The sequence below is a fragment of the Gracilinanus agilis genome, chromosome 6 (genome assembly GCF_016433145.1).
Source record: "Gracilinanus agilis isolate LMUSP501 chromosome 6, AgileGrace, whole genome shotgun sequence".
Classification (NCBI taxonomy): Eukaryota; Metazoa; Chordata; class Mammalia; order Didelphimorphia; family Didelphidae; genus Gracilinanus; species Gracilinanus agilis.
In genome coordinates, this window is record NC_058135.1 from 115,257,851 (window position 1) to 115,283,255 (window position 25,405).

Here is a 25,405-nt window from a genome sequence, read left to right on the forward strand (position 1 = left end):
GGAATAGAAGGGTCATTCCTCAAAATAATAAATAGTATATATTTAAAGCCACCTGCAAGTATCATCTGCAATGGGAACAAATTAGAAGCCTTCCTAGTAAGATCAGGAGTGAAGCAAGGATGCCCATTATCACCTCTTTTATTCAATAGAGAAGAAAAAGAAATTGAAGAGATTAAAGTAGGCAATGAGGAGACTAAACTATCACTCTTTGCAGAAGATATGATGGTATACTTAAAGAACCCCAGAAAAATAAACTAAAAAGCTAGTGGAAATAATAAAAACTTTAGTAAAGTTGCAGGGTACAAAATAAACCCACATAAATCATCAGCATTTCTATATATTTCCAATAAAACTCAGCAGCAGGAGTTCGAAAGAGAAACTCCATTTAAAATCACTCTTGACAGCCATTCTTTCCAGTGACTCCAGTTCAGATGGCTGAGGCTGGTGGTGATGGCAGCAGCTACAGCAGGCCTCATCCTGAGTGCAGGTATTTTGCCCAGGGTTTCTGTTACCGAGGACAGGACTGCCCCTTTGCTCATGATAGCCGTTCACTGCTAGTCTGCAAGTACTTCTAGCACGGATTCTGTTTTCGTGGAAATAAGTGCAGGTACCAGCACCCCCAGGCTTCAGACTCTTCAGAAAGCACTATAGAGTCTCTCCCATCTTTGCCAGAGCCTAGGCTAGAGTGTTGGCATGTAACCTCTGAGCTGGCCACTCTGCATTCAGTGCCTGAAGAGTTTGGTCAAAGTATCCAGCATGGTAGAAAGATAAAAGATCTGGACACAAAGGAGGTGGTTGACAGCCCTTTCTCTAACCCTCTGGACATTCTATTAGGTAATCTCAATCTTAATTCCACCCTGGAGCCTGCTCCCCATCCTGATTCTGAACCAGCACTATTCCCTGACTCCTTCCCCGATCAGAATGTCTTTGGACTCCCAAGAACTTCTCGGCCTCCAAACCCAGTGAATGAGGAGAGTCAGAATGTGGTATGTGGCATGTGTATGGAGAAGGTTTGGGACAAACCCCAAGAAGACCGCCTCTTTGCCATTCTGCCCAACTGTTCCCATTTCTACTGTGTGAGCTGCCTCAGTACCTAGCACCAGAGCCATGGAGAAAGCTTTCAAAATGTCATCAATTCTGGGTCAGCAAGGGACCTGAGAAGGAACAACCCATCCAGAATTTCAAGGAACAAACAAGCCAAATCCACTGCAGGTTCTTCAAACAAGGAAAAGGCCGATGTCCTTTCAGATCTGACTGCATCTACCTGCACCAATTCCCTGAGTTCTGGCAAAAGAACTGGGGTTCCATTTAATGTTCCAGTGACAGTTCAGATGATGGAAACAAAGAAGGAATCTATTTCTTTGACTATACCATCAACATGTCTATAACAATGAAGAAAATCTTTTCCAAATCCAGAGATTCTGATGGCTGATATGTGGGGGTGGGAAAGCAGGGGCAGTTGTGTTCTTCAGAAACAGAAGAGGAGGGTAACTATAAGCAATAGTTCACATGGAAAGGAGCCATATCTACTCCATGGTCTGCATCAATGGCACATTGGAGACAGGGGACAGTGCAGGAGACATGAATGATCAGACCTTGCACCATGAGGAAAGTCCCCATCCCTTTCTGTTCTCCTTGGGCCTTCATTTTTAACTTTTTATATAATTATTCTGAAACAAATTAAACTAGTTTAAATCACTAAAAAAAATCACTCTAGACAATATAAATATTTAGGAATCTATCTGCCAAGACAAACACAGGAATTATATGAACACAACTACAAAACACTTTTTATACAATTAAAACTAGATTTAAACAATAGGTAGGACTTATTGGTATGACGAGCTAATATAATAAAAATGACAATCCTACCCAAATTAATCTGCTTATTTAGTACCATATATATTAAACTACCAAAAAACTTTATAGAAATAGAAAAAACTATAACAAAGTTCATCTGGAAGAACAAATGCTCAAGAACATCAAGGGAAATAATGTGAAGGATGGGAGCCTAGCAGTACCAGATATTAAACTGTACTATAAAGCAGTGGTTATCAAAACAATGTGGTACTGGCTAAGAGACAGAAGGATGGATCAATGGAAAAGACTAGGGTTAAATGACCTCAGCAAACTAGTGTTTGATAGACTCCTGCTTTTGGGACAAGAATTCATTATTTGACAAAAACTGCTGGGAAAATTGGAAAACAGTATGAGGAAAATTAGGTTTAGGTCAACATCTTACACCCTATACCAAGATAAATTCAAAATGGGTAAATGACTTAAATATAAAGAGTGAAATCATAAATAAATTAGGTGAACATAGAATAGTATGCCTGTCAGATCTGTGGGAAAAGAAGGAATTTAAGAGATATAGAACATTGCAAAATATAAAAATAATGACTTTGATTATATCAAATTTAAAAGGTTTGTACAAATAAAACCAATGCAGTCAAAATTAGAAGGAAAGCAACAAATTGGGAGAACATTTTTATAACAAAACTCTCTAACAAAGGTTTAATTTCCCAAATATATAAGGAACTAAGTCAAATTTACCAAAAAAATCAAGCCATTCACCAATCAACAAATGGTCAAAGGACATGAATAGGCGGTTTTCACACAATGGAATCAAAACTATCAATAAGCACATGAAAAAATGTCTTAAATCACTCCTGATAGAGAAATGCAGATTAAAACAACTCTGAAGTACCACATCACACCTAGCAGACTGGCCAATATGACAGCAAAGGAAAGTGATAAATGTTGGGAGAGGATGTGACAAAATTGGGACACTAATACACTGCTTCTGGTGTTGTGAATAGGTCCAACCATTCTGTAGAACAATTTAGAACTATGCACAAAGGGCTTTAAATGAATGCCTGCCTTTTGATCCAGCCATACCACTGCTGGTTTTGTACCCCAAAGAGATAATAAGGAAAAAGACTTGTACAAAAATATTTATAGCCATGCTCTTTGTGGTGGCAAAAAACTGGAAAATGAGGGTATGCCCTTCAATTGTAGAATGGCTGAACAAATTGTGGTATATGCTGGTGATGGAATACTGTTGTGCTCAAAGGAATAATAAACTGGAGGAATTCCATGTGAACTGGAAAGACCTCCAGGAATTGATGCAAAGCAAAGGGAGCAGAACCAAGAGAACATTGTACACAGAAATTGATACATTATGGCACAATTGAATGTAATAGATTTTTCTACCAGCAGCAGGACAATCCAGAGGAACTTATGAGAAAGAACACTATCCACATCCAGAGAAAGAATTGTGGGACCAGAAATGCATTAGAAAAAGATATGCTTGATCATGTACTCTTTTAGGGATCTGTTTAGGGTGGTTTTGGCATAAAAAGACTGCTCTACTGCAAATATGAATAACATAGAAATATGTTTTGAACAATGATACATTTATAACCCAGTGGAAATGCTTGTCAGCTTTGGGAGGAAGGAGGGGGCATTATGAATCGTGTAACCTTGGAAAAATATTCTAAATAAAAATTTAAAAATAAAATTAAAAAAGGCAAGGACTGAGTTTATTTTTAAAATGCAAATTTAATCTTTGGTTTTACTCATTTTTGTTTCTTCTCATCTCCAACTTCTAGGAAAGTCTTAAAAGACATCACTACTTAAATTCATTTTCATCCAGTGACAATACTTCTGCCATCTATGGAATAAATCAGTTTTCTTATTTGTTACCTGAAGAGTTTAAAGGTATAGTCTGATGATCCTATTCACTTGTTAACTATGATGAATTTTCTTTGTCTTTGTGGATTATTTCAGTCACAGATTTATGAAATGACAGTAAGTAGAAAATTTCCATTATCTTTCAGTTCAATTCAAGAAGCATTTCATAAGGGCCTTCTGTGTATCAGGCCTTCAGTGACACAAAAACACAAAAACAAAAATCAAATGATGCCTGACCTCAAGGATTTTAATTTCTACCAGGAAGGAGAGTGTCACTTACACGCTGGCATTTATGATAAGTATAGTTCTAAACTCTAGACCAGAGATTCTTAAACATCATGTGTGTTTGAGACATTCCTTTGTCAATCTGGAGAAATCTATTAACCTCTTCACAGAATATTTGTTACCTAAATTTATAATTAAGAGAAATTCTAAATTTCAGTTAGAAGTTACTTTAAAAAAAAGATAATTTTTTTTCCAAATTCACATATTGCCTAAAATCTAGAACCTTTGCTCTTGGTACCCTGAGCAAAATGTAAAATATTTGTGTGGACAGCATTGTAATTAAAGAAACAAAACTATCTCCTCCACTTTTAGTTTGCATTTAGGAATATTTGTCTGACTTTGTTTCCCCAAATCTACAAGAATTCAGAGAATTCTAAATCTGGAACTGACCTTAGAAATCATCTACTTCAATGCCTTCATTTTATATAAATAGAAACTGAGATTCTAGAAAAATAAAATGATTTAACCAATGGATACTCATGGTTTGTACACTATAAAATACAAACGAAGTCCTAGGGAAGAAAATAAACCCATGCCAGACAGAATAAATCAGTGATCAAATAATAAACATTTTTCAGTTATCTCATATTGCAAGGCACTATGCAAAGGAATGGGAATTCAAAGGAGAAAAAAAATACAGTCGCTTTCCTCAAAGAGCTTCATTCTGTGGTGATTAGAGTAGTGTTTTCCCTTCAAAGAACTAACATTTTTTATTATTTTTTTGTCTATTATCTCTTAAAAAATTTTTTTATTTAGAATATTTTTCCATGGCTACGTGATTTATGATTCCATCCCCCCACCCTGCCATCTCCCAGAGCTGACAAGCAGTTCCACTGGGTTATACATGTATCATTGTTCAAAACCCATTTCCATGTTATTCACATTTGCAGTAGAGGGATCCTTTAACATCAAAACCCCAATCATATTCCCATTGAGCTACATGATCGATCATATGCTTTTCTTCTGTGTTTCTGCTCCCACAGAAGAACTTCACAAGTCTTCCTAAATTCCACCTCCTCCACAAAGCCCTTGCCAGTAAAGGTGTGCTCACCATTCATGCTTTCAAACACATTCTAAAGTGCTGCATGTTCCTTTGCTTAAAGAACTTGAAAGGCTAAGTGGCATGATGGAAAGAACACTGGCCAGTGAGCAAGGCAATCAGAGTTCTCATTCTGGTCCTGCCCTACCTGGTTTGTCTTCCCTTAACTCTTTATTTCCTTCTTATTCCTTCTCTCTGTTGACATTTACTTCTCTGGGCCTCACGTTCTCCTCTATAAAAATGGAAGAGTTTGTTTAGATTATTTCTATGATAGCAAGCTTTATTACCCTTACATATGTGTGTTTGTGTGTTTCTGCTCCCTCATCAATAATGAGGATAACAGAACCTTAGATGTGTTATAAAAAGCAGTACCAGGGCCTGAAAAGTCATTGGCTCTTGATGAAGTTGGAGTCCACTGAAGTTATTCAACTTTTTCATTATATAAACAAACCGCTATTCAGCAATGTCTAGTAAAGAATTCTATATAATTAAATAGCCATTTTGCCTTTAAGCCACCCAAAAGGTATTTGCAGTTTGTTAAATTTTTACTTTTAGAATTGGTAGATACCTTTGTTTTGGCACAACACTTTCCAACAAACAGCCAAAGGTCTCTTGAAAAGCACATTTCCTCCTTCTCCAAAGAGTTAGTTTATTGATTCATAAGAGTATATCTTTTGATTTTGAAAGCATGAACCAACATTGATCATATGATTAGGGTGTTGTGGCTTCTCAAAAATGACTTTATTTAGGGGGCAACTAGGTGGCTCAGTGGATTGAGAGCCAGGCCCAGAGATGGGAGGTCCTGGGTTCAAATCTGGCCTCAGACACTTCCTAGCTGAGTGACCCTGGGCAAGTTACTTGACCCCCATTGCCTACCCTTACCACTCTTCTGCCTTGGAGCCAATACACAGTGTTGATTCCAAGACGAGAGTAAGAGTTTTAAAAAAAAAGACTTTATTTACATTGTTGTATTAGCCATGTCTGTTCTTTCACTCATTTTCCTCATCCTGTATCACTTCATAGAAGACTTATCCTGTTTTTCAGAATTCTTTTGATGCATCATTCCTTCCAATTCCATTATATTCATGTACCACATTTTCTTTATGCCCCAGTTGTTGGACATGAGTTTTGTTTCCTGCTTTTTATTATCACAAATAGTGCAGCCAGGATTTACATAGATATATGTGTTCGTGTATGTACACATATCTATATCTATATCTATATCTATATATATTTATCTCTTTTGTTGCTCTCAAGATATCTTACTTCAGAGTTTAACAGGATTCAGAAAGTAAGAGTTTTTGGAGCCTCAGACAGATTCTTCTAGCATCTCAATATGTGGAGAGTGTGCTGTCTTCCACTGTATTTCCTTCTTGAGATCTCTGTTATATGTGTGTTTTGTGCCTTCTGTTGTGACATGGGCAATATGGAAACGTGAAAGTACATGAAAGTACAGCTTTCACCTATATATCAGACTCTTCCCTGGCTCAAGGAGTCAGGGAGAGGATAGAGTGGGGGAAATCTGAATTCTAAAATGTCAAAAATTGTTTCTACATGTAACTGAAAAAAATTCTAAATAGTAGAAAAAAAATAAAATAGGGGTAAAAAAAAGATGGGAAATAAGGGATTTTAAAAAAATAAATTAATGTAAATGTTTTCTCACATACCCTCTAGCATTTGTCATTTTCCTTATTTGTCATCTTAGGCAATCTGATGGTTGTCAGATGGCACCTTAGAGTTGTTTTCATTTGCTTTTGTCTAATTTTTCATGATTTAGAGAAATTTTTCATACAGGTTTTAATAGCTTGGATTTCTTCCTCTGAAAATTGCCAGTTCCTCTCCTTTGACCAATTATCAATTGGAGAATGCCTTTTTTTCTTGTAAATTTAACTCACTCTCTTATTAGAAGTGAGACCTTTATTGGAGAGGTTTATTACAAAGATTTTCTTCCCATTTCCTGTTTATCTTCTATAGATATCTATTTGAGAAGCAAACCCTCTGGCCTTCCTCTTTACTCTGAAGCACTAAAGATGCCAACCACATACATGCCTTTGCCAGTGAGATTCGACTGGAGGGATAAACATGTTGTAACAAAAGTAAGAAATCAACAGATGGTGAGTACTAGCTTCCTCTTTCCTTGGCATATTTATTATTGTGGAACAATTTTAAATACTGAACCACCAAGTAGGCATCATGATTAGCTTCATAGGATCATTCTCAGATCTTAGATTTAGAGCACAAACGGGCCATGAAGGCCATCTCATCCAATCCTCCCATTTTGCTGGTAAGGAGACTGAGGCCTTACAAGATGACTGATCCACAGTCACACGAGTAGTAAGTGATGGAAACAGGACCTGAACACAAGTTTTAGGATCAAATTCAGTGTTCTTTCTCGTGTTCTGTCCTTACAGTTATCACATTAGTCCTAGCGGCTCTCACCTCTGCCAATTAGCAGCTCTTAATGTGACTCATTTGGGCCTCTAAAGAGAGACCTTTTAATGAGCTCAGAAAAACCTGTAAAGACTTCTATGAGCGGATGCAGTGAAGGGAGCAGAAGCAGAACACTGCAAGCAGTGACAGAAAGCCCAGGTGACGATGGGCTGTGAAGGACCACGTCATTAGCAGCAAAGCCAGGCTCTGAGACTTTCCCAAGAGACTCCCGATGGCAGGCCCCGCGGCCGAGGAAGGACACCAGAGAGTGAGCGCAGAGCACACGCACTGCCTTCCCCTGGGTGTCCGTCCTGAGATCTCTGTCCTGCGTGGGGTCTGGGCCTTCCGTCATGACACATGCAATGTGGAAGTGTGTTTCACATGAAAGGAGCCTGTATCAGAAGATTCACCGCCTAAGGGAGGGGAGAAAATCTGAATTTTAAAATGTCAAAAAAAATGACCAAAAATTGTTTCTCCATGAAACTGAAAAAAATGAAAAAAAGGGAGCAGGGAGAGAGGAAAAAACCAACAGCGAGACCGGTTCTTGTTTCACAGGGGCTGAGAGTTCCCAGTGACGCTCGTGGAAACTTTAAGTCTGACCAGGAACCCCCACTGGTTCCCCTGTAGCTCCTGGATCAGAGAAAATCCTGTGTGGCTTTGAGAGCCCTTCAGCGTGGCCATCTCCTTCCCAGCTTTCCAGGCCTCCTCCCTGGGCAGCTAATGAGGCCTTCTGCCTCCCGGCTCGGGCCGCCGTCACTGGCTGTCTGCCTTACCCGCCTCCACCATCCCCAGCATCTTCTGCTCGGGCCTTCCTCAGGGGATGCTTCCAGGATGGCGTGCATGTGTGTGAGAGCGGGCATGGATAGTGTGTGCCTGTGTGTGCGTGTAGATAGGTAGTATGTGTGCTTCTCACTTATGTGTGTGTCATATATGTTGTGTGTGTGCATATATAGTGTGTGTACATATAGTTTGGCGTGTACATATCTCCTCTATGTGCATATGTATATATATATATTGTGGATGTGTACAGTGTGTACATTTCATTATGGTATATAGTGTGTGTATATTGTGTGTATGTATATCTGCTATGTCTGTGTGTACATATATAGTGCATGGCTTTATGTATTTTGTGTGATGTCTATTGTTAGTCTCTGTGTGTGTGTGTGTATGTGTGTGTGTGTGTGTGTGTGTGTGTGTATAGTGAGTGTGTATGTGTGGCTTTTTGTTTATTTTTATATAGTAGTTTTATTGTTAGACCATATTCCTTGAGGTCAGGGACTATTTTATTTTTGCCTTTATTTGCCCTTAGCCTTGTGCCTAGCATGCAGTGAACACTTAATAAATGCCTGCTGACATGTTAATTTCTTTTCTGTATACCTGATTATAAGCAGTTGTCGTTCAGTTGTTTCAGTCATGTTCGACTCTTCTTTTGGAGCTTTCTTGGCAGAGACACTGAAGTGTTTTGCTGTCTTTCTCTGGCTTGTTGGACCAATGAGGAAAGTCAGGTAAACATGGTGAAGGAACTTGTCCAGAGTCCCCCAGCTAGTGTCTGAGGCCAGATTGGAACTCGGGACGATGAGCGCCTCCAGGTCCAACACTCAGTCCATGGTATCCCCAGCTGCCCACTAGAAGGAGCACCCAGATAGATACGCAATGGATGTGGTAAATACCTTAGAAGTGAGGATTCTGTGGTCTCTCTGTCTCTTCCTAGTATATAATACATAAGTCCTTACCGGCTTTATAGCTAGAAAAGAAACTTAAAAGTGAGGGAATGGGCTTCAGTGAAAGAAATGAATCTTGTAGATACAGCCCCAAGACTTCTCTGTCCAAATCAAAAAGCCTAGCCATTGGTTTTGATTCCAGAATATTCCTCCAAAAATAGGATGGCAATAATAATACCACATTTCTTAAGGACTTAAAAGTTATTTTCCTCACAACCATTCTTTGAGTTGCTTACCATAAATGTCATCCCTTTTCTATAGATGGGAGAAGCTCCAAGGGCTAACATTCTTTGCCTAAGGCCTCACCACTAGTCAGCATCAAAGTAGAATTAGAATACTGGTCTCAGAGAAAAGGCTCAGCCAGAGATCTGTGTTCAAATCCAGCCTGTAATGCCTACTTCACTGTGTGACCTCAAGTAAGTCACTTAAACTCTCTTAGCCTCAATTTCCTCACCTGTGAAAAATGGGAAATGAATTTGTGCCAGTGTCATAGTGCCATAGTGACAAAAATGCTATGCAAACCTTAAGGTGATATATAAATGTTAGTTACAATGATAATAATTGCTAGTATTTATGGGTTGCTTTGGGGTTTGCAAAGCACTTTTACAAATATTATCTCATTTAATCCGCACTATGCCTGTGAGGTAGATGCTATTATTAACTCTATTTTATAGATGAGAAAACTTCAGGCTGGCAGAAGTTAAGAGACTTGCCCAGAGTCACAAGGCTAGTAAGTATCTTCAGGCAGGATTCTAAATCAGATGTTCCTTCTTTCAAGTACACTGAACAATTTAAGAATAACAGCTCCAAGGCCATTATATCACATGACCTCTGCCAGAATGCTTTTCTAATGTGGGGGGGAAGGGAAGGAATTAACTGGGTATTTTAATGTTACAAATAAATAAACAAATTTAAATTTAAAAAGGCAAAGAATAACCCATTACCATAATGTAACTGAATTACAATGTAATAATAGTTTGAGAAAAATCTAACTACCATATGTAACAATGACTTCGTGCTACCAAAAATTGTATTCAGAGTTCCAGTTGCCCCAGCTGTTGTGGGTCTGAGGTTTTCCCCTCTGTCTACTAACTAAGGGGAAGGTAGTAGGATTCAAGAATGGGGACACCCATGGTTCCAAGCCATGGAAGATAAGGCTCAGAGTGTTATGAACAAAAGGGGCCTAGGGAGATATAGATATACAGTGATGTGAATGTATCTATCTGTATTCTCCCTAGCCGCAGGTGATGGAAGAACACCAACCCCGATCACCCTTGATAGTTGTTATAATTTCCCCTTTTCTCTAACAGTTGCCCAGGGAGGACCCCCCCCCCGAGAGGTTAGATGAATGAGTAATCCTTTCAGGTCCAACCTGGGGTTGGATAAATTAATATAGGGCTTTTCATTTGCCTTGGATCATGTTTGATATCTGACTGTGTTGACTCCTCCCAAGGGTCATGATATAAAGACCACTCAGGAAGGTACTTGTTAAACTCACTTTATCTATAATCAGGGAAAGGATAAACAGGACAAAGAATGGGGATTGGAGACTCTATCAACCTAATATCTGTAACTAGTTGACAATCAGGACTGGAGGCTATTGACCTAGTAAAAGCTGGAGCTTTATTCTCCACTACACCTCTGGCCCAGCCTGGCCAAAACCAAGCCAGAGAATAGGGACTGCTATTGATGCAACTGTGTGGGTGATCTTATTCTCTCAGCTTTCTCACTATCAGTGTTTGGTGATACACTAGCTCTCACAGTCTTCAGGAAATATTCATATTCTTCCTACCCTCTTCTTCATAGACCTCCCTGCCTCCCTTCACCACCCAGAGACCTAGAGACCTAAAGACCTCAAAAGACCCCTTTCAAGTGGCTCTCAGGGGAATTTATACTGTCAGGCCAACTGACATTTGCCCCTGGCTCAGGGCACCTGGGAATATTCCATGTCTTCCAACTGCCTTCCCTGTCATTCATGGTGGCATGCATCATTTCCCAGGATATGAATATAACAAGAGCCAGTGGAATGAGAGATTGACTAGGAAGCCAGGCTTCGGTCACTGAAACAGACATAGTCTATTTTGTAGTTCTCTAAGGAGATGGGAAATAGGAAGGATGAAAAGTCTTCTCTTTTTCTCCCCAACATCTCTTCTACCCATTACCACCCCCTGTGCCTACCTCACTCAACCTCCCTCCCCCTTACACATGGAGGACAGATCTTGGGATCACTGAAAATATGGCTTCTAGGTCAATTGCATGTAATAGTCTGGAAAATAGAAAATCTTTGTTTGATTTTGCCTTGGTGGATAATTATTACTAACTCTGGGGAGAATACAGATCTCCTTTAGAGTTTCTGCAGTGATTTGAGACAATACAGCCAGCAGAATGTGATGATCAAAAAAGAGTATGCAGAGGATGGGACTATATAAACATCTTCCATTTGGATTCTGCATTAGGCTTTATAATGGTAAACAAGCACCTTTGTTGAGCATGTTGTAAGTTTGTGATACTTGCTTACTTACTTTGTGACAATGATTAAGTCTTCTAACTTCTCTAAGCCTCACCTTCCTCAACTGTTAAAGGAAATTAAAATAATATCTGTGTGCTACTGACCTTATGAAGTTGTTAAGAGACTCAAATGAGATCATGCATATAAAGAACTCTGCAAATTTTAAAACATTATGTGAAAACCAATTATTATTATTTTCTTAAAATAAGTGTAGAAGGCACCTTATTGGATGAGAGCCTTTAAAGTAGCATTCAACTTTGCCAAGTCTTCTTTTTTTTAATATTAAACAAATAGTAATACAGTGGGATTTTTTTCTTTCAATCTACTGGATGGTTTTATAAAAACAAGGTCTGCTGTAAAATACTGTTTTGCAAAATCCTGCCTGATTCTTTTGTCTACTTTCCTTGAGGATGCCTTTAACACATGTATGTTTTTTTCATAAAGAGAATGCATAGGGTAGCAGTGATTAATATCAACTCAATGGCCTTTTTCTTATAATAGTCTTGTTTATTTAGCAAAGAGTTGTTCTAAGGCTTAAGTGAGATAATGTAGATAAAGCACCCTGGTAAATTTATGATGCTACATAATTGTAACAAACTATTATTTTTGGGATGATCTGGATCAATCAAGTTAAAGACATTTTATAAGAAGCATCCTTTTTTCTCTACTGCTTCACATTGTTCTTATGAAATAATATAAAGCTTTTCCATTATCATCTCTCTAAGAATTTGTAAATGAGTTTATATTCTAAATGAGTATTATCTCTGGCTAACATCTCTTACCTTGGCAGGAGTAGCAAAAGGGTTTCTGAACTCTTTCAGCTTTCTCATTTTTTCTGTTTCTTTACATTGGCTAAATAGTCTGTAGATGTTAGATAAAGAGACAGAGAGAGAGAGATGTATACCCTGTTATGTTGAGGTTGTTACCTGATAAAGAGATGGCCTAAGGTCCTCTGATGGTATAAGGACCTGAGCTAAGTGAGAGTGAGAATGCCTAGGTGAACACCAAGTTGTGGTAGTGAACACCAAGACCCCACAGGAATATTTGGAACTAAACTAAACACCCAGCTCCAACACAACAGTGTCCCAGGAATAAGTGATCAGATGAGAAGACTAGACCTAGGTTAGATCACACAGCTTCTTTGATTGCTTATCCTGGCTTCAGAGCTAATGGATAACGCTATTGACTGCAACCTAACTTTAGTTTGAGCAATCTCTTTCCCTCAGATACCCAAGGATATAATCAGTGATCTTTAGGGCAATGATGACATCCCCCTAAGTAAGTTTAGAATGTAATAATAACAAATTTAGGGAAAGGGAACAAGATTGAAAGAAGGAGGTGTCAGGAAAGCTTGACTAAAACTACCGATGATCAGGTTTGTTAATTAAAGGTAATCAGGTTTGAGACTGTCAACTAGAGGGGTTTGTCCTCTCTGTAGCAACCTGGCTAGGCCAGGCACCTTGGCCTGAACCAGATTGTTTGAGTTTTGATGTTATTTCTTCCTTGATGTTCAGTTGATAGAATGTCTAGCACAGCTTTACACAGAAGTTAAAGGAGTGGTAGCAATTGGAACAGGATGCAGGTAATCTAAATTGATTTGGTTTGGCCTACCCAAATCTCAACCAACCTCCCCAATCCCCTTCTCAGAACTGAGAAAGCTTCTTGTTCAAATTTCTCCCTTTTATAGTCCTGCCAGTAACTGCTTCTCCTTGCTGGCTCATGGCAATTATAACAATAGGAGAGCCAGTCAAAGAATGTTATGATAGAGGGGGAGAGAGTCTAAGTCTATGAGGTGAGACTCTCTCTTCCAGTTCTCTCCTCAGGGCTGAATATGCACTGCCGAGACTTCAAGGGGATATCACCCCGAAACTGGGTGACCTGGATGGTTGTGCCACCTCACAGGAGTTGGGGGCAAGGCTTCCCTTTAAGATGAGGTATGGGGGACCCCAATCTGATTTTGTAGGAGGGCGGGGTTCACACAAGCCTCCCCCAAGGTGAGTCAACTTCACAGTGGGTGGCGTGGCTTCAAGATGGAGGCAGCAAGATCAAGCTGTGATTCCCCTCTCCCCTCATTGTTTCTTAGGCACTCTGGAATGCTATCTGACTAATGAATGGCTTTTATTAATCACAATTAAGGGATTGGGGAAGGGGGTGAAGGGCAGAGGGATTTTGGGGTGCCCTCTTCTCTATTTCTATTGGGCCTGTCACTTGGGTGGGAACCTTTGGGGTTCCCACTCCTAAGAGTCTCCCCTTGCCTCTTCTCCTTCAGTTTCTATTTCTATTTCCTATTTCTATCCTTTTCTATAATTGCAAGTCAAACCGGAAAGGGTCTCTCAGCAAGGTTGGGTAATGGGAGAAGGAGCCTAAGAGATCGTTCCCAAAGTGGAGTCCCGAACACTTAGCTGACTCTATGATTGAAGTTTTGCTGGGTGAGATGGGATAGGATGCCTTTGACCAGGGAATCAGGGTTTCAGTGTCCAAAGAAAGATCCTCAGGAAGCCTTCAGGACTGGATTCGAGCTGAGATGTTCCCCTCCTCCCTCTCTCAGTCCTCCGGCAGAAGTTCTTCTCCTCTCCTTCCTCTTCCAGAGCCTCTCCCAGAATTCCTCTGGTCTTAACTGTCAGCAACTGTCACCAATTGTCAGCCACTCCTTTGGCTCCTCCTGTCCCATCCACCTTGCACAAATCCCATTCTTACACAATCTAGGTTGGTTCCAAATTCTAAACTGCTGAGTGTCACTCATCCTGCTCTCCATTTTGCATATCAAAATGATATTGCAACCCACACACATTATATTTGTATATTTATGTATATATTCCCATATATATTTCATATTTTCCATCATCAATTGGTTACTTAAATTGGCTAGAGCTGTTTTAATTGTATATCATAGCATCTTTTTTATCTTTTTAGTTTATTTCTAATTTGATATTGATTTTGATCTCTGATCTGACAAACTGAAAGTTTGGCTATACAGTTAGCCAATTCAGAATTGACTCCAATATCAGTGATAGCAGACATTTAATAAATTCTTATTGACTACCTGACTGACTTTGAACACCAAACAGAGGATTTTTGTTTGATCCTGGTAGTAATGTGGATAGAATTGACTGAGTAGATGAAGAGCCAAGATGGTGGAGTAGAAGCAGAGAAGCTCAAAACCGCCATGAGAATCTTGTCCAGCCAATCTTAAAATAACGCCACAAAACAAATATAGCAGTGAAGGAACCAACAAGAAGACAGGGTGAAGCAACTTTCATGCAGAGAACAACTTGAAAGGTAGGCAGAGAGCCCGAGGCACTTGGATGAGTGGGGAGCACAGCCAGTGGGAGGCTACAGCAAAGAGTAAGGAGCAAGCCAAGAGCAGGCACCCCCACCCCACATCTACTGTTCCAGGTTCTGAACTTTATCCCAAGCCAACATCCAGACTGTGAGATCCTGCCTGGGCCAATAATGGTCCAAACCAACGCACACCCCTTAAGGTTCCAAGCAAGCCTGCAGTGAGGCCTGGAATTCCAGCCCAGGGTAGTTTGTGCTGCACAGCCCAATCTCTATGGGCCCAGATTCTGAAAGAGCTCACAAAAGGATTTCAAAAATCAATTAAGAGGCAGAGGAAAAATGGGGATGGAAAATGAAAGCAGTGCAAGAAGAAATGGGCCAAATGAAAAAGGAGGCTCAAAAGCTCATGGAAGAAAATTACTTCTTAACAATTGGAATTGGTCAATTAGAAGCTAATGACTTCATGAGACATCATACAAGAAATTATCAAAGAAAACTGTCCAGATATTCTTGAACAAGAGAGTAAAATAGAAATTGAAAGAATCCACAGATCACCTCCAGAAAGAAATCCCCAAATGACAACTCTCAGGAATATATAGTAGCTAAATTCAAGAACCCCAAAGCTAAAAAGAAAATACTGCAAGCAGCCAGAAAGAAATAATTCAAATAACATAAGAGCTCCAGTCAGGATTACATAGGACTTAGCAGCTTCCACATTAAAGGGTAGGAAAGCAAGGAATATGATGTTCCAGAAGGTAAAAGATCTAGGTTTACAATCCAGAATCACCTGTCAGCAAAACTTTAGCATATTCTTTCAGGGGCGGGGGATAGCCATTCAATAAAATAGAAGATTTCCAAGCATTCCTGATAAAAAGAGCAGACCTAAAAAAATTTTGAAATCTAAACACAAGACTAAAGATAAGCCTAAAAAGGATAACTAAGAAAGAGAAAATTTAAGGGACTCAAGTTCAAACTATATATTCCTACATGGAAAGAGGATATTGTTATGATTGAGGGAATCAGTAGATTTGATGTATTTGCTCAGAGGAGTAAAGCAAAAAGCCCTGGGTTGGGTTTCTTTCTCCCTTATATAGGGTACAGCCCAACTGATGATTGGTCTCATGGCCTGGCATGGCATCAGGAATCTTTCAAGATTCCAAGTGTCCAACTGCAGCCTTGCCCCCAGACATGGCTTCTTGCAAATCCTGAAAAACTTAACTTAAAATATTTGTAATTCTTAAAAAAAATTCTTATTAGTAGTGGAGCAGTTAGAAGTAGTATATTAGACAATGGGTGGAGAAATAAGCTGATTAGGATGATATGATATGCAAAAAAAAATATCAAGGGGTGAAAAAGAGGATTGCATTAAGAGAAAAGGGAAGGGAGAGATGGGATAAATTAACCTAAAGAGGCATGAAAAACTATTACAGTGCAGAGGAGGAGGAGGATGGTAACAAGCAATGCTTAAACTTTACTTTCATCATAATGCTCAGAGAGGAAATAACAACCATACTCATTGAGTATAGAATCCTATCTTTTATGCTATGAAGAAGTAGGAGAAGAATAAGACAAGAGAAGGAGATGGTAAAAGGAGGGAGGGGAAAGTGGGCTGGATGAAAAAAAAAGCAAAACATTGGTGAGGAGGAACAGAGTGAAAGGAAAAAGAGCAGGATCAAAAGGGGAAAATAAGATGTAGGTGAATACGCAGCTGATAATCATAACTATAAATGTGAACTCACCCATAAAACAGAAGCAGATAGCAGAGTGGATTAAAAACCAGAATCCTACTATATGTGGTTTACAGGAAACACATTTGAGGCAGGTTAACACACACAGGTAAGAGGCTGGAACAGAATTTATTGTTCATCATACAAAGTAAAAAAAAAAAGCAGGAGTAGCAATCAAGATCTCAGACAAAGCTAAAGCAAAAAGAGATCTGATTTAAAGAGATAAGGAAGAAAATTACATCTTGCTAAAAGGTACTATGAAGTAATATCAATACTAAACATATATGCACCAAATGGGATAGCCTCTAAATTTTTAAAGGAGAAATTAAATGAACTTCAGGAAGAAATTGACATTAAAACTATACTAATGGGGGAACCTCAGCTTTCCCCTTTCAGATCTAGATAAATCAGACCAAAAAATAAACAAGAAAGAAGTAAAGGAAGTAAATAAAATCTTAGAAAAGTTAGAACTAATAGCTCTCTGGAGAGAATTGAATAGCAATAGAAAGGAATATACCTTCTTTTCAGTAGTACATGGCTCCTACACAAAAATTGGCCATGTATTAGGGTATAAAAACTTTACAGCCAAATACAGAAAAGCAGAAATAATAATAAATGAATCTTTTTCAGATCATAATACAATAAAAATTATAATCAATAAAGTTCCATGGAAAGACATATAAAAAATTAATTGCATACTAAATAATGCTAAAAAAATGTGAGTCAAAGAAGAAATCGTAGAAACAATAATTTTATTAATGAGAATGACAATGAGTAGATCCTATCAAAATTTATGGGATGTAATGCCAAATCAGTACTTAGGGGAAAATTTATATCACTAAATGCTTATGTCAATAAAATAGAGAAAATGCAAATCAGTGAATTGAGCATGCAACCAAAAAAAAACTAGAAAAAGAACAATTTAAAAATACTTATTTAAAGACTAAATTGGAAATCCTAAAAATTAAAAGAGAAATTAATAAAATTGGAAGTTAGAGAACCATCAAACTAATAAATAAGATTAGCAGTTGGTTTTATGGGAAAAAAAACAAATAAAATAGACAGTCTTAGTTAATTTGATATAAAAAAGGAAAGAAGAAAATCAAATAATCAGTATCAAAAATGAAAAAGGTGAATTTACCACCAATGAAGAAGAAATTAAAGCAATCATTAGGAGCTATTTTGCCCAATTATATGCCAATAAATCTGAAAATCTAAGTGATGGATGAATATTTACAAAAATACAAATTGCTCAAATTAGCAAAAGAGGAAATAGGATCATTAAATAATCCCATCTCAGAAAAAGAAATTGAACAAGCCATCAATGAACTCCCTAAGTAAAAACCCCTAGGACCAGATGGATTCACAAGTGAATTCTATCAAACATTTAAAGCACAATTAATCCCAATACTACATAAACTCTTTGGGGAAATAAGCAGAGAAGGAATCCTTCCAAATTCTTTTTATGAAATGAAGATGGTACTGTTACCTAAGCTAGGAAACAGAAAAACAGAGAAAGAAAATTATAGGCCAATTTCATTAATGAATATAGATGCAGAAATTTTAAAGAAGATACCAGCAAGGAGACTACAGCAATATATATCACAAGAATCATTCACTATGACCAGATGGGATTTACACCAAGAATGCAGGGCTGGTTTAACATTAGGAAAACTATCCACATAATTGACCATATCAATAACCAAATTAAGAGAAACTACATGGTTGTCTCAACAGATACTGAAAAAGCCTTGACAAAACACAACACCATTCCTACTTAAAAAAACACTGGAAAACCTAGGAATTGACTGAGTAATGTGAAGGTAATATGGAGGTGGGGGTGACGAAATGGTCACAGCTGAACTTGTCAGGATCTTAGGCTGCTAAACAGCCTCTTCTATAGGCTGCCCAAAAAATTGTCATTCTTAGCATCTTTTAACCCTTTTCCTACCAAACTGCCAATTGATATTTGGAAAAACAGAAGAGGACCTCCTCATAGGATAGAGGAACATTTTGTATTATTCTTTTTTTCTTGCATTGTTGTAGGTTTAATAGTTCAGCATTTAGGAGATAAGCTATTGGTGATAAGCCTTTCTGTATTTGGGAACATAGTCCTTATTCCTACCTTGTGTGTGTGTGTGTGTGTGTGTTTATAGATGTACATATCTCACACATGTTACTATGGACTGCAGCACACCAGAGGCACTGAAGTGGTTTGCCATTTCCTTTTCCAGTGAATTCAGGCAAACAAAGGCTCACTGACTTGCCCAGGATCACATAGCTAGTTAGTGTCTAAAGCCAACCTTCCTGCCTCTGGGCCCAGCACCCTACTCACTGAGCCACCTGGCAGGCTCCTAACCGTGCACACACCCAGGGGAGAGAGGGAGAGAATGTATGTACATGCACACACACATACACACACACACACACACACACACACACACTCATCCCCTTATTAATAGGGGGAAGGGGAACATGCCAACATCAGTGGCATCTTGGTGACTAAAGCATTCGGGATAGACTATCTATACAAAGATTGGCATAAAACTCCAGAACTGAAATTGTTCAGCTTTAACGGAATTGAGATCGGCACTACAAGAAGCTCTCCCAGCAGCACGTCATGCCACAGACAGGAGGCGATCCAGACCTGGAAGGGACTGCCGAAGCTTCGGATCTCAGGATCTCCTGAGGCCCTTCTCCTGATTAGACAGGTAATAAGTATTGGAGGTGGAATTTGAACTCGGTCCTTTTGACTTGGGAGTCAATACTCTTTCCACCGGACCCTCCCTAGGCTTTTTATCAAGCTGGAACCTCCATTATCTGTCTCTGCTTCAAAGTCAGTGATGGAGAAAGAAAGGAGGAAGTTTCGGAAGAGTTTCACAGCTCCTCTAAGGCCTTGGGAGAGCTGAAAGCTGCCTGCGTATGACTTCAGGGACAGTGAGAATGACCACTTCCTCTTTGTCAGAAACTTGCTCGAGGTCCTCTAATGGATAAAACATTATGAGATTGGGGGTGCTGCTAAGTGGCCCAGGGGATAGGGAGCCAGGTCTGGAGTTGAGAGGATCTGGGTCCAAAACTTGCTTCAGACACTTCGTAACTGCATGACCCAGAGCAAGTCACTTCACCCCCATTGCCTAGCCCTCACCGCTCTGGGTCTTGGAACCTCCTTACTATCAATTCTATGATAGCAGGACAGGGTTTTTTAAATTAGAGGATTGGATTTGGACATCTCTAAGATTCTAGCTCTAAGACTTGTAATTCTATGGTTTGTCAGTGGTGTGACTGTGTGAGTGCATAATGAGCTGGCTGCCTGTTCTCTCCTCTTGCTTGTGGATTAAAGGTAATTGGTCTGTTCTCTGGAAGAGGCTAATCTTACTTGTTCTGTGCCTCAGGGCTGTGGGGAAAAAGGTTTTCTGTAACACAAGTTATTCTGAGGGATGTGTGCCTCTCTTATGGCTCAGTAACAACTTCTTATGCAACGTGCAGAAGACTTGGCTTCTCCAAGCTTGGCCCATGTCTTTCTATTTTGGGTTGCCCTCGCTCCAAGATTCACAACACCCACAATATATGGAGCCTCTTCAGTACTTCAAGACTGATCTGCTGCCACCTCAGATCACCTTCCATAGATGCCTTAGTCTGCTGGAAGCCAGCCAGCAGCTCCAGGGGTCTGGAAAGGTTTAGGTGAGAAAGAACGCAGCAGAAACTGGGAACCATCACTCTAACACATTAGCTCATGACTGTTCCAACAGCCTCTGAGCTTGTGCTTTATTTTATACATTTTTCCAAGAGCACTTTTTCTACAAAGTGCATTTGAAATCAAAACTGTATAGAAACTCAAGGTTATAAGAATTACATCATAGTTGGCATTTAACACACAAATTTTTTTCTCATGTAGATTATGCTCAGATGAGACAGTGTTCAAGGTTAAAGAATGAGCCTTTAAGATTGTGGGGTACAGCTCAGCGTGGGAAGGTACTAAAGTGAGAATGGAATTTGCTTGGACCTGCCATGCCATGTCCTTGGAACATTTGAAGCAGAGAGAAAAAGATACAAGCAGCTTCTGCTATTTTCTGCAGAGGGAAAGGGCTGTTAACTCATTAAATGCTGGTTTACTATAGAGTACTTAGGAGCTTTCTATAGGACTTGAGGCTATCCTAAAAATCTAGATTATAATACTTTCAATAATAAAAAGTGTTGATCAGAAGGGATTCACAGAGAGGGGTCAAATTGAGTAAACCATCCATCCTGTGATCCGATTTTCAGGCCACAAAAATCAGCACAGGGCTTTGCCATCTGTATTGATCTTTATGGAACCCTGATAAAGACCCTATTTCTCTGAGGGGCTCTCAGCATTAGTCCACTGTTTCATGAGCGGTGGTGAGCAGAGAAAGGAAAAAATGATGGCCAAATGGCTGCCCCTTGTGTGCTGCAAGGTCTTGGGAAGCTGGCAAGAGTGTTCCATGACCCAACTCCTGCTTAGAACTCCTCCTGCTTGGGGAGGTCCAGTATGAGTTTTTATTCAACCAGCAGGACCTTGCAGAGGGCTGGCGTCCTCCCCACCACATTGAGGAGTAGGGTAGGGCTCTAGTGGAAGATCTGCCATTTTTTCCTGAATTTTTACATTTTTCAGTTCTCCTCATTTGCCAATCCTGTAACATTCAGGGGGCCAACATGATAACCATTTTATAGCCATAAATACGCCAGGCAACTCTCCTAAGGTCACACAAGTAGTAGTTAAACCAAATCCAACCTAAATCCTAGCCCAACTCCCTTCCCATTGGCACACATTGTCTCTCTGAGCTGTGCTGGTGATCTGAAAATAAGTTATTTCTATGAAGAGAACTTGAGGTAAATTTTTGTAGGTCAACGTCAACTTAACTTTTGCTCAGAAGGTGTGTAGAACAAATTGATCATAACTATTACTCTTTTATTTTTATTTTTATTTTGTAATAGTGTGGAGGATGTTGGGCCTTCAGTGTTGTGGGTAGCATTGAATCTGCCTATGCAATCAAAGGGGAGTCTTTGGAAGACTTAAGCGTCCAACAGGTCATTGACTGTTCATACAACAATTTTGGCTGCAGTGGTGGTTCTACCGTTAATGCCTTGAACTGGCTAAATAAGGTATTTCCATTTTTAACTTCCTCCTGATTATTTCCTGCTATCTTACTTTAAATTGTTGCACATACCAAAAATATATACACTTTGCACAGTCTCTTTATTAATATAATTTACTCAGTTTGCATATTGCCTTTTGGGCCAAGTCCTAAGAAAAGACAGTCCTCCTGACCTGTTCTCTATTCAGATATCTGAATTGGGACCTCAGGCCAGACCTGCCTGTTTCAATTCCTACCATATTTTAGGAGAGATTGATAAAATTGGATATTGTACAGAAGAATGTGAGTAGGTTAGTAAATGGTCTCTTTGTGATATCAGAAAATGGATAGAGTGCTGGACATTGAGAATAAGACTTGGATTGATTCTCATCACAGACACTTAGTAGTTGTAGCTGGGAAATCACTTAATATCTCTCTACCTCAGTTTCCTGACCTATAAAATGAGCGTGTTAGAATCAATAATGACTTTCAGGGTCCTTTTCTAGTTCTAAATTTATGTCCTGAAAATTTCCAGAAATAAATAAGAAAAAATTGTTGGGAGTGAAGATTGGGGAGAATTACTAGTTGGTCTTCAAGTACCTGAAAGTCTGCCTCTGTGAAGAGGGAAGATTTGGCCTATGTGACCCCAGGCACAAACCTAGGGACAAGAAAGTAGAAGTGCTCAGATGAGAGTTGCAGAGAGACATATTCAGGCTGGATGGAAGGAAAGACTTCCAACAATGCGAGCTATGGATTGCTTTGGAAGGTACAGGCCACACCAGGTGGCCTCTGAGGGTTTTTTTTTCCTATGTGACCTCAATCAGAAATATGTGAATTGGGGACAGCTGGGTAGCTCAGTGGATTGAGAGGCCTAGAGACGGGAGGTCCTGGGTTCAAATCCGACCTCAGACACTTCCCAGCTGTGTGACCCTGGGCAAGTCACTTGACCCCCATTGCCACCCTTACCACTCCTCTACCTAGGAGCCAATACACAGAAGTTAAGGGTTTAAAAAAAAAAAAGAAATGTGTGAATTGCTACATTAATTAAGAGTTATAAATAAGGGGACAGCTAGATGACTCAGGGATTGAGAGCCAGGTCTAGAGATGGGAGGTCCTGTGTTTAAATCTGATCTTAGATGCTTCCTAGCTCTTACCATTCTTCTGTGTTGGAACCAAGGCATAGTATTGTTTCTAAGACAGAACTCTTTTTTAAAGAGTTATAAAGAAATATTGCCTCTAGCTATGGCAGAGTAGCAAGTAGGGGCCAATGGAGAGGACATTCTCATCTGGAAGTAATGAATGCTGATTTCCTACTAGAAGGATGCTTCTTTTAGAGTGACTTAAGCTACAGTACAACCCAGAACCAGGGATTCAGAGTCAGCATTCAAAAACACATTCATAGAACTGTAGAATGTATAACAAATGTAGAACAAATAGAATATTGAAGCAGAATATACCTAGAACCTAGACATCCAGGTTCCATGGCTCATGCCCTTTCTCCCTTTCTAATGGTCACCCATTTTCTTAAAAAATTTCCATAGAGCCTACACAATTCTAATCTAAAATAAAGGATCTTCTCAACCCAGAAGTGTGCTGGTAAATGTTTAACAATTGACTCTCAAAAAAAAAGGTACTCATAACACACTCTTAAGTTTAATCTGTATTATCAACATTTTTCTCCATAACTTTCTTAAGAGTAGACTATTCACAAAACAGTAAAATCAAGCCCTGATTTGTAGCATTTGCCTATTGCCAAAGTGGGAATGTTATCATTAAAGATTTAACAAGCCATTAGAGATGACTTTAGAACACCTCTGCAACAACCCCAAGGATAAGGTCTGTTGGTTTTCAGTACATTTCAGAACCATCTGTACAAAGTTGCTAAAGCCAGAATGTCTCATCTTCATTCATTCATTCATCAGCTCATGATAGAGCCTTTGCAGAACCAAGGAGGTCCTGCTAGATTCCATGGGAGACACAAATAGATATAAAATGCCTGAGAATTAGGACAAGTATTCTCAGCCTCACTTTACCAAAAAAAGCTTAGACTTGGGAGAGGTAAACAGGATTCAAACAGGTATCCTATACACATCACCACCCTGGTGTAGAGGTCCTTATCACCTCTTAGTTAGGTACCAGGCCACCATGAACCAGGAACTTTCCAAAGTCCTGAGAATATGAAGAAAGGCTGAAGCTTGGTCCCTTCCCTCCTCTAAGAGCTCCTATTCCAAGAGGGAGAGGACATGCAAATAACAAAAACTTATCATAGAGATGTGATGTAAAAAGAGTGTTTAGATGCAGCTCTGAAGCCAGCACCCACTGAGTGCAGGCTAGATATTGGGCTGGAAGGAAGCACTGGGGAATCACTGAACAGACAGAGGATCCAGGCCGGAGAGGTGCTTAGTCTGGAGCACTCTCTCCCAGTCACCCCATCTCCTTGGGTGGGCCATCAGAGCATGGTGAGGCACCCACTATGGGCTTCTAGGACCTTTAGGACCCCAGACAAGGGAGCTCTTGAGGGAGGAATTCAAAGAATTCAGAGAACTCAGAGACCCTGGATCAAGGAAATGCTGGAACAGCAAATACACCAGGATTCTTGGATTGCAATGTTTAGAGGGATAAAGGATGTAAAGTGTAAGAAAATTAGAAAGATATGTTTATGAGGCAGCAAGGTAGCTCAGTAGCTAGAGAGCCAGGCCTACAGATGAGAAGTCCTAGGTTCAAATCTGATTCAGACACTTCCTAGCTATATGACCTTGATCAAGTCACTTAATGCCCACTACCCGCTACCCTTATCACTCTTCTGCCTTGTGTAAAAAAATAAAATGAATATATAAGTGATAACTTTAGAAATATTATGTTTTTTTAAGATTTTTTAGTAGTCACTAGAAAATAAAATCACATGTCATGCTAACTAAGGCTGTTTAAATGCCCCACTATTCCCAACTCTCACCATGGTGGATAGGAAGCAAAGAGGAAGTGAAACACCAGCCCTTCAGTTTTATCCCTCTGTCTACGTCATTGCATAATGACAAGAAGCCAGTGGGCTCATGGGAAATGTAGTTCAAGGACCCCAATATTTCCAATAAAACATTCCCCCCTGAGAGCCAAGGGAGACTGGTCTCCCCAAAGGCTTTTGTAAACATAACCAACTTTTAAATTACAGTAATTTGGGGTTAAAAAGAAAAGACGACAAAACCAATGATCCAATGATTGCTAGGCACATTGACAAAAAGCCAATTAGGGGGCAGTCCCCTTTGGCATAAGAGTGTATGTTCAAAACAAATGCATTCAACCCCACATAGTTCAATCAACTGCACCCCAAAGTTCACTGTGAATCTTCTTGATGCAATATAGGTTTCTATAGGCATCTTCATGGTGCCTTCTCCAAACAGTTCACTTTCTGGATTTGGGGAGGTAGCAAATTTCTTGTCCTGAAATTACTTTCAAAAGAATTTAAACTTTACATTATAAATTATAATACATACCCCGCTGAAGAGGATAGAGACAAACACCCAGATCAGCCAAGGATACATGGCTGACTTATGGGAGTATATGAGTCAGTTATCAAAAGAAATCCAAAAACATCAAAAAATCCAGATAAAAAAAGAAAAAATAACTTGTAGATG

The 25,405-nt window shown here is 39.4% G+C and overlaps 1 protein-coding gene across 1 annotated transcript in view; it reads left to right on the top strand.

Annotated features, from left to right (window-relative positions):
- Nucleotides 1–431: 431 nt before the first annotated feature.
- The window catches only part of CTSO (cathepsin O), a 38,616-nt gene continuing 13,642 nt past the window's right edge, over nt 432–25,405 (top strand). Inside the window, exons 1-5 of the mRNA XM_044681690.1 lie at nt 432–561; nt 835–986; nt 3,612–3,720; nt 6,992–7,131; nt 21,637–21,804. Of these exons, the coding sequence (XP_044537625.1) occupies nt 432–561; nt 835–986; nt 3,612–3,720; nt 6,992–7,131; nt 21,637–21,804 (699 nt within the window). The remainder of the gene's footprint in view (nt 562–834; nt 987–3,611; nt 3,721–6,991; nt 7,132–21,636; nt 21,805–25,405) is intronic.